We start from the raw sequence: 10,434 nt of genomic DNA, 5'->3' as shown, positions 1-10,434 counted from the left end.
GTAGTAAACTACGTCTATTGTTTTATCAAAAAACACGGGGCACTGTGTAAAATCTACATAAAAACAGATTGCATTGATTTGCAACTTTCATAAAGCCATAATTTATTTATAGTAGAACATAGAAAACATATCAAACTGACAAAATGCACCATTACAAGAAAACGTTACAGACAGAGGCAACAAAAGGCTTTAAAAGTAAGTGGCACTAAAAAGGAGGAGCTGGAAGAACATCGTGCAACTAACTTGGTTAATTGGCAACAGGTCAGTAACAGTTTGGGTATAAAAAGCGCATCTTGGAGAGTCAGAGTCTCTGAGAAGTAAAGATGGGCAGAGGTTCGCCAATCTGTGGAAAGCTGCGTCTTGCCAAACAATTTCAGAATAATGTTCCTCACCATAAAATTGACTTTAGATATATCATCACCTACAGTACATAAAATCATTGAAAGATTCAGAGAATCATTGGTGGTAAATAAAGGTTTAGAGAACTTAAGGGCTGTCTTTTATTGGATGCTTGTGCTACCTATAAAAACAGTGAAGGAAAAATAGAAAAAAACAATTATAATTAATATTATTATTATTATCATTATTATTATTATTATTATTATTATTATTATTATGACCAGCAGGTGGACCCCTGTCACCAAACGTCACGAGCCTCGAGCACGAGGGCTAAGCCGGTGATCACGCGATGATGACGACATTTTCGTGCGCCGGATGTGTTGACCCCCTCTAGAAATGTGTAAATGCTGATGTGTTAGAGGAAAAAAGGTTTCTGCGTCTGTTTTCGATGCACTGACACAATAAGGGGGGTCAGACAGTCAGAGGTCGATGTCAAAGAAGACGCAGCGGGGGAGCTCGACTGCACCGGCTCAGACACGGAATGGCGGTGAGACGCATGCAGCTGCAACACCGACAACCTGATACACTTCCTCGTTTACTTTATTATTTAATTATTATTTATCTTTTCGCTCATTAGGGTTCGTGCTGCTGCTGTAAAGCGACTGTAATCTGTGTGATAATGTAATACAAAAATCTGCTTGTTGCTCGCTGTTTCTTTTTTTTTTTTTTTTTTACATAAACCATATGTCACACAGCTGATTCACTGTTATGAGTCTAAATGTTGCACATGATAAACAGAAACAGCTTCAACCACTTCCTGAGCCTTGGTTGTCAATGAGTTTAAATATGGGCTGAAGCAGCTTCCCCTGCTGAAGCTCATGAGCCTGCAGGTCTGCAGAGTCTTACAAAGCATTGATTTCACTTCACCCCCCCCCAAAAAAAAGACCTGAGGAGGTCTTTAAAAGTCTAACTCAATTTACCAAAGGTGCTAAATAATTTAGCTGGGCTGTTGTGGCAGGTATGAGATTCATTGACTCACAATGAGCAATGAGTGTGACTTTCTTACTTTCCTATATTACGTCAGTGTGGCTCAACAGAGGGAGAAAGAAAATAAAAGTGACTGACTATGACACTATAACATTAAGTTTAACCTTATCCAGCTTTGCAAACAAGCTTCAAACATGTACATTAAAGAAACAATACTCACATATAGTGCAGAGCAAAAGCATAATAATGCATTTACAATTACAAGCAAAGTTGCAAATGCAGTGGTGTCGTTACGATGTTAATTTAACGGTTCACTTTACATGGCAAAAAATGGGTCTTGAATTTTCATTATGTACTTGAGACTTCTTATTTAAAAATATAAAACAGGACAATGTTCTTTGATATCCTTTGTAAAAAGAAGAAATTACTTTATGCATGATAGTCAGTAGAGGCATGGGAGAGCTATGGGGTTATATTGTGTGATATTTTATTGCAGAAAGAGAGGAGCAAGAATTCAAAGGTGAACTTTCCCTCATGCTAAAATTTGATTTGATTTATTTGATTTCCATGGCCAAAATTCAAAGGTATGCAGAGACCCAGTTTGTTATATAAGTTTTATTTCTGTTTAGTTGTCAGTCTTAGATTAATAAATCTTAAGATATGTGCAGACATAAAACTCAGATCTGAGCAGAAAAAGTCAGATTAACATTAGATAAGTTACATTCGACTGCCTTCAGAAAGCAGGAGGTCTGGCCAAATGTAAGAAATGTATACCTGAAAAGCAAAGTCTGTTTTGTGGCTGCATTGATTGGTTGATTTGGTTGAAAAACAGTCTCAAATCATTGGAAATGCTCTCTGTGTTTCCTCCCACAGCCCAAAGGTAAAGTTGGCACAAAGGGAAAGAAGCAGATCTACGAGGAGAACGAGGCGACTCTGAAGTTCTACACAAGAGTCATCCTAGGAGCTAATGTGTGAATCTTAATGCTGCTTTTGTGTTGTTTCAGTAAAAAGAGATGTTTAATGAAATGGACACATCAGACCTAGAATGAATGGCATGACAGTTCATTTGTTTCATTGATATAGTATCTGTGTTAACCCTTCACATTAGATCAGGGCTTTTTCATTGCTTGGTCAAACTTCACTTCTTCATTCAACATTTATTCATGTTTCTTGAGCCTCATACAAGCTGCTGTCAGGTTTGTGTTTACTCTTTAGATTGTAACCCCAGAGCAAAGACTGTTTTAGGTGATTTAACAGTTTTTAATGTTTACTTTTAATTATTGTTGTTTCACTTTCCCCTTTTGCCATATTAGCTTTTTTCAATTACTTTTGTACAGTAACATATCTGAAAATGTAACTGTGACACTATCTGTTTTTTGTTTTTTACAGTAAATCAAATACCTGAATAATCAAAGTACAAAAATCCTGCAACTCTAAAATTGCTGTGTTGCAGATCTGCTCTCTGGTTTCCAACAATGCCTACGACAGGCCTCTATTACCACAGATATCAACTCAGTTGGTGCTGACTACAATTTATACATAAAATTGTAGTCTTTAGGTTTTACTGTTGAACTGCAAGAAATAATCTATAGCCAATTATTCTGCCACATATTTTCTCAATTAATCGACCAGTTGTGTGAAATTTACTGTCCTGTGTGATGAGGACAAACAGAGAATTGTCACAGTTGAGAAGCTGGAAGCAGATCATGTTTATTTTTGATTGAGAAATGAATGAAAGGATTGCCACTTTATTTTTCTGCTGATCCACTAATTATTGAATGTCCTGTATGATGCCGTTCTGTTATATTGATGTGTCACCCGACCTCATTTCACATATGCAGATTTTTCTCCGCAGGCAATATATGCTGCAGTAAATCTTTTGGTTTTCAATAGTTCAGCTACATTTTGGACATGGGTGAGTATATTTAAAATGATCATATTTAAATATCCACAAATATGCTGTAATTTCCTGTAACATTTCTACCTTCCTGGCTCTAAACCTTGTGTGGCTCCTGCAGCTGCTGCTTGTGTTTGCACTAGCGGTGTATCTGGGGAGTTATCGCTCCATGTCTGCCATGGCCAAGCCAGTGTTTGCTGAAGATGGAAGTCTCCTGGATGGAGGAATAGACTTAAACATGGAACAAGGAATGGCAGAGTAAGAAAATCTATCTTTAGTCTACATACACCATGAAAAGAACATATAACGACTTTCAGATACTTTCTTGGTTTTATATTCAGGTGGCTTATACAAAAAAAAAAGTGTGAGGTAATTTTAAAATAGTTCCAGGTGTTTGGATGTTGGGTGCAGGAGACAAAAGGTTTACTGTCCATTTTAAGGTGGTTTGCAGAGGGAAGAGACATTTTCAGTATGTATATACTCGATGTGTTATTTGGTTTGCTTGTGAGCAGTGGTGAGTTTTTTGTGGATTATGTTTGCCCTGTAGCCTATCAGGTTACATTCAGTTTGTCCTAAACCTCTGATTGGTGCAGCATATTAGGAGACAAGAGGCTTTGCAGACATTAATCAGGACTGTAAATACTGATCACCCTCCTCTGCCTCTGCATAAACAATCAATTTCTTTATTTAGAGGTGACAAAGTATCATTTTAAATTCCAATGCAAACTGGCTATGACTAGTCAATGCTATGGCACTGATGAAAGAAGAATGAATAAAACTAGTTTTTAACCCTTATATTCTGTATCTGTTTATTCTGTTTGTAGAGTCTGTTCAGTCCAGTGGAGAATAACAATGTTTTCTTACTTCTACTTCAAAGTGTAATTTTCAGTCGGGTTTCTGCTTTAATAGTACAGACACTGCTTCTTCTGTTGTACCTCAGTCATAATTCATATAGACTGTTTTATTAAATTTTAACTTTTTGGGTAACGTAAAAGTAGGGAAATAAATAGCAGCCACCAGTCTTGAGTTCACTGTATCCCCAAGTTAGTAAAACTAAGCTGAAGATCACAATGTTTTCCTGTGTGCAGAGAAACATGGGATTTCTTTCAATGATAATTTATTTCCTGTGTGTTCTGGTTTTAGGCACCTGAAGGACGTCATCCTGCTCACTGCCATAGTACAAGTGCTCAGCACAATCTCTTCTTACTTCTGGTACCTTTGGCTGCTGGTAAGAACTTTTGTAGTAAAGAGTCTGTGAACCCTTTGGAACTTTAAACATCAAATGGTCATAAAATTTTATCTGAGTTTCATCCAAGTTTCAAGTATAGACATAAACAGTGTTTTTATTTTAATAACACAAAAACTGTTGTAATCTTTTATGTCTTTATTGAACATCCCCATTGTACATTCAAAGTGCTGGTGGAGAAGTGAACTGTTAGATTAAACAACTGGTTGAACCAACAATATTAACCTTAAACAAGAGAGCAGCAGACCTGTACAGTGTTCAGGAGGACTTTCTGACCCTTTGTCCTCATAGAACTGCTTCAGGATGTCTGGTGTACATGGCTCTCTGAGGTCTTTCAACAATATCAGTAGTGGGTTACAGTCGCAGTTCTGACTGGACCACATCAGAAGGTGGATTTTCTTTGCCTAAAGTCTTTCTGTTGTAGATTTACTTTAATATTTAAGGTCACTGTCCTGCTGCATCACCAGCTTCAGCTGGTGAACTGTCACCCTCACTATTATCCTGCTGGACACCTTGGAAAAACTGAGGATTAATTCTCTCCCCAGTGACAGCAGCTGTCCCGATCAAGAGGCAGCAGTGCAGTTTGTTAGAATAGATTGTGGTTACTTTTTCTTGCCACTGCAAATCTTCTGGATCTGACTTCCCAGACAAATCCTGAAATGAAATAACGGCTGTTTTTTCTGCCTGATACATTTTCTTTCTTGCTTTCCACGTCTCATAATTTGATCATGTCTTCATTGTGTGTGTGTGTCAGGCCCCAGCCCGTGCCATGCACTTGCTGTGGGTGAACTTCCTGGGCCCTTGGTTTATGGCAGAAAACCAATCACCACCAGAGGAAGTCAATGAAAAGAAGCAGAGAAGACAAGAACGCAGACAGATGAAGAGATTCTGATGCTGCAGAGCAGAGCAGTATTTTTATACACAGAAACTAATATACAGAGTGAGGAACTCACAAGTTATTCAGAAAGAAATTTTGTTAAGTTAAAATCAATCCAAGCCTTATAATGTACAATCTTGCTTTCCTTGTGTTTACCTTCTGCTTTCTCGTGTAATCCAGTTTCCCCCAAGTTGTGGAAAGAAATGTTCCCTGTTTTGATAATGTCATGGTCCAAATGCCATTTGTCAAAGCAAAGTGATTTAGGGTTGTTTCTGTTGCACAATCCCGCCACACTGCCCTCTGCAGATTTCTGCCATATGACACAAATGAGTCCAAACTTCGTTTGTTTGTTCTGACGGTGTCGATTTTGCTTTGGCATGTCGTTTATTTTTATTTTATTCTCTTTTTCAAAATGATCTGTCATGTAACAAAATCCATCACACAGCCAAGAGATTTTGTTTGTGAGCTGCTGAGTCTTATGAAATCAACTGGGTAGAAGTCAAGTTTTAATAGTTAAATGGGAACATTTTTGCAATAAAAAGTCTTTCTCCAGTGTATGGAGTTTATGATATGTTTTCTTTAGTTGTCAAGAGAGGCACTGGTTTTGTTTTTAACATTATGTTTTCAGTTACGAGTTATTTTCAGACTAAAATTAGCTTCTAGTGCCTTAGTAAATCCGTTTGAGCAGATGAAACAAGGGTTTTTATAATATAACTAAAACATACATTACAACATACATAAGTGTTATAATTTAACTTTTACAGAAAACAGAAATTTAGCCTCCACAGTCAAAAGTAAAAACATTTGGCCAAAGTTTTTTTTTTTTTTTTTTTTTAAAAGATACATTTTATTCAGTTTTCCAAAGACAGTTTATTGCTTTTGTCTGAGTAACAGTTCAAAAGAATATTGTATTTATTTTACTTGATAAGTTACTTAAACAAATGATTATCAAAGTCATGTATTCCCTAATTTTACTTGCGGCGTAAAGATGTGGCAGCAGTAAGCAGGATGTTTAGTTAATAAATGCCATATGACATGTGGACCAATTACTTCCGAGTAATTAAGTTGAACGTTACATTGAGCTTACTGGCTTCAGCACTTCAGATATCACTTTTTTCCATGAATGTTGAAAGTGTTCACATTTTATATTAAGATTGGAGCTGACAAGTCCATTTAAATTCAGTTTCAATCTGGTGAATTGAGCTATGTCCTCAGGCAAAAATGTTCATTATCTAGTCTTCCAAATGACATTATATGCTCTGTCCAAGTGCTGACAAAGTGTATTCAGTGATTATGTTCATGCTCAAACTCTAAATAGAGTGAGTGGGCTGGCAAAGCCTCGATCTGCTCCAAACATAATTACAGTTTTCTCATTATTGTTCCATTCATGCTTACAAACTCAGCAAGCTAAGACCTGCACGTTTGAAGAGGAATCACTGCAATGGTGTGAATCCTCCTAAAAGGAAGCAAGCAGCAACATTTTCCTTATTCAATACATACAGGAATTCAAACTTTTTTAAAGCAAGCCTTTTACTTAGATCTTCAATATCCCACAAGTTTTCAAAGCTTTCAAAATGACTGCTTTTACTTTGTCTGTGTCCTGTCCTCCCTCATTCCAGCCCTGTGGTCCTACACTGTCTCTATTATAGGGTTATAAACAAAGTAACCAAAATTAGAGCAGCACGGCATCCAGTTGTCATGGCCAATCCCAGATGTGGGCTTTGAGAGGGACCATGTTGCAGTGTAATTTAGCACTGGGGCCACTTACTTGCACGTAACCCCACCCCCTCAAAACTTACATATGTGCTTTGTGTTTTCTGTTAAAAGATGCACAGAAATTTGTGTGTTTATTTCAATTCACTGTAAGAAAATCCACACGAAAACTTCATAGCATTTACCTGAGACATAAAAACTTCACTTTTTGTGAAAAGCTTGTTCTAAGTTTGTCTTATGCAAAACTTTCCCCTTTTCTTTCTTGCATTGAATTGTCTTGCTTTTACTCTGAAAGGCAACAGAAAATAGATAGATAGATCTTAAAATAACTGCATGTGAGAGTCGCTGTCTTGGCTGCTGATCTAAGATGAGGGAGAAGAAGTAAGTGGGAGAGTGAGGTTCTTGTTTACCATGGCAGTAAAAGCGGGTTCGTCTTGACAAGATGAAGTAGGGAAGTTGAAGCTGTAATCCATTTTCAAGACTTAAACTGTAGCTTTCACTGCTATAACCCCAAAAACTCTCAAGAGTTTAAACACATTACAACTGAGAGAGTAAATGAAATGCTTCATGTCAATGAAAGTCCCCTAACCTGAGATGTAACAAAGCAGTTGGCGTGATAAGGAGAGCAGCCTTCTGTTTCTCTGGCTCCAGCAGAACATGGCCTTCACGTTTCAGATCTCTTTAGACTCGCAGAGACAGACAAAACAGGAAACTCAAGGGCATTTTGAGCAACAGTCAAGCCTTTGACCCTTGAACTGCAGCACTCCCTGTCTTTGAAGTCAAGAGAGAGAATCACAAGCAATTACAGGCGATGCAAAGTGTGTTCCCTTGAACATTCAGCCCCCACTGTGTAAACAGAATCAGAGCGGTCTGGCAGAGCAGTGGGTGTAGTCCTCCTCCAGTTCATCATCTCTGCTCTGTTTTGACCTTCTTTTGACTCTGGATTAAACTGACCCAAACACTGCACAGTTTGAGTTGTAGTGAAGGAGTCGCCCGTATCACTATACTTGATACGAATGTTTCAACTGAAGTGTTTTTAAAAATGCACGCGTTTAGTGAGATCTTCTTCCAAGCATTTCGTTCTTGTTGTAGTCCACTTGCTGTCCTTTGCTAATAATGAATAAACGTCACTTTTTCCAGCATCTTCTTTGAGTTTAAAGACGACTGCAACATTCGTAGCTCCCACTAAAGCTTTCAAAGGAAGCTGTCAAGGGTCACCACTGTATTTCAGTCGTGTTTGCGTCTGAAAGAATCATCAGAGCAAGAGCAACATCGGACAGAGATGGTCACTGTTTGTCTCACTTTGTCCCTTCTATTTGTGAGCAACTGCAAACAGAAGACAGATGTGACAAATCAATAAAACCGTAGATGTAATGCCTACTCTGTAAAGGTTAATGTTCTCTGTTAATCTGAGTATTTCATAGCATTTGATGATGAGCTTTAGTTTCTATAATAGTGATTAATTAAAAGCCTTCACATAAATGAGCTATTCTACTGTTACATTTATCGCAGTGTGTTTGGTCATTGTACATGGACTGCCAACTGTGCAAACCCAGTCCAGGTTTTAAGTCTAAGTGTATAATGGCTTTTCTGCTGTTGCTAAACTGTCTCAAGTGAAATCATTTCATTCAGTATGAAATTCTGAAAATCCTGGGAGTTTACCAGATGCCTTTCACCTGCTCTCTACTTTAAACTAGCAACTGTAGCTGCTACTACCATAACGCACCAGTCAACTTGCATTGTGGGTAATAAAGGCACCAGGATTAGGTTGCACCAGCTTGCCCGTTAAAACTTGTTAAAATACAATAAAACATGCAATCAACAGCATTTAAATATATTTAAAGTCAACGTAGCTTCACAACCAGCATAACATACAGAAATGACAGTTTTAGAGACTCAAGGGTTTTACCTTTAGTAAATGTAGGTATTTGCTTTATTTGTCAGGACATATGTTTATTTCAGTATGAGTATGAAATATATTTATGATTATATCTACTCCTCTATCAAGAGCAGAAAATTCAATATATTTATATGGTCAATATATTAGATTTTTCTTTGAAGTAGATATTGGTTTTTTATTTTATTTTTTTTACATGTTAGTTATTGTCAGAAATGTTAAAAAAATCATACAAAATTAACTACTGGAAGTGAAAGTAAGTCCCCAAACTGATGTTTCATACTCACCCTTAGCAACAAACACTACTTTTAAGTTTGTACCTTAAAGCACTGACCGTAATACTTAGAAGTTTTATAAATATGGGCCCTGATTTTAAATAGGATATAAGTTGCTATGGGGATCAATACAGTGATGATAACATCTTGATTTCATTTAGAAATCTGAAAGGGGACAAATCATGAACGTCATGACTGAAATGTTTTGTGGATCTCAAGGTTTGTTTTAGTCATCAATCAGAGTCCAGCCTCATTAGGTCACATATATTAAGTTACTCAATACAGTCTGCCATTGCCTCACTGGGAAGGTTACTAACTTGAATGCATAAAAGTTGTGTTTTGTACATTTGAATGTGTTGGCGAACACAAGCCAGTGCAGCTGGCATCCCATGATGAAAATTAACTCCATGTTATTTGTGATTTAGTGAAACATTATCTGCATGAAGTGCTTCATCTGTGTATACATGCACCTGAGGCCATTCAAGGACAAACTAGCAGATCAGCAGAGAGGCATAAATGTCAAGTTAATGATGAACATGTTCCTCTGGAGCTAAATCCATCATAAATAATTCACTGTGCACCTATGAATGTTGATCTAACACACACTGAGTTTGAAATAACCTTTACACACATTCTCAAATTTACCCCCAAAATCAGGTCTTATTATGCTACAAACATCAATAATGTCTTGACAAAGACATGCCTTCATTTGATGCATCATGTATTTCACACCTTCCTGTTATTCTTCTCATGTAACCCAAAGCCCGTTTAATTCAAGCTCTCATCATTTGTCAAAGTCTCAAACTGCTGAACGCTCATTAAAGCAGCTCTGCATGGCTGAGGTTATTATTCACATACAGATCTGGGCTAACCAACAGTAAAGATTGTTTGCCACAGGAAAAACAAATGTATTTGTTTACGTTCTAAAAAGCAGACAACACAGCACCGCTGACGTTGGGTGAAGGCACCAATAATGTCCCTAATTTGAATCTAGTTACTGCAATTTGTTGCATGTCTCTCTCTCTCTCTCTCTCTCTTTTCATTTCCTGTCATGTCTTTACTGTAATCTCTCTAATAAATGTATGTAATATCCCCAAATACTTGGCATTGAACTGATCAGTCACTGATTTTAAGTGATAATTAAAATAGGCCACATCAGTTCTCCCTCCATTCATTATCTAGTTTCAGTGTTTGTACTTTCAT

At 37.3% G+C, this 10,434-nt stretch overlaps 1 protein-coding gene across 1 annotated transcript; it reads left to right on the top strand.

Moving 5' to 3' along the window:
- The first annotated feature begins 689 nt into the window (after window positions 1–689).
- tmem208 (transmembrane protein 208) lies at window positions 690–5,903 on the top strand. The gene is made up of 6 exons (XM_026320394.2): window positions 690–886; window positions 2,200–2,295; window positions 3,182–3,241; window positions 3,345–3,481; window positions 4,367–4,451; window positions 5,224–5,903. The coding sequence occupies exons 1-6, from the start codon at window positions 881–883 to the stop codon at window positions 5,359–5,361; spliced, it is 522 nt and encodes a 173-aa protein (XP_026176179.1). The 5' UTR covers window positions 690–880; the 3' UTR covers window positions 5,362–5,903.
- The last annotated feature ends 4,531 nt before the right edge of the window (window positions 5,904–10,434 follow it).

Source organism: Mastacembelus armatus, chromosome 3, assembly GCF_900324485.2.
Source record: "Mastacembelus armatus chromosome 3, fMasArm1.2, whole genome shotgun sequence".
Taxonomy (NCBI): Eukaryota; Metazoa; Chordata; class Actinopteri; order Synbranchiformes; family Mastacembelidae; genus Mastacembelus; species Mastacembelus armatus.
This window is presented reverse-complemented; position numbering and strand designations above follow the sequence as displayed.

What these genes read in the sequence shown, in the direction of transcription:
- tmem208 (XM_026320394.2), top strand. An exon ending in CAGCTACATTTTGGACATGG is followed by an intron (nt 3,242 to 3,344) that starts GTGAGTATATTT and finishes TGGCTCCTGCAG; the next exon opens with CTGCTGCTTGTGTTTGCACT. An exon ending in TCTGGTACCTTTGGCTGCTG is followed by an intron (nt 4,452 to 5,223) that starts GTAAGAACTTTT and finishes TGTGTGTGTCAG; the next exon opens with GCCCCAGCCCGTGCCATGCA.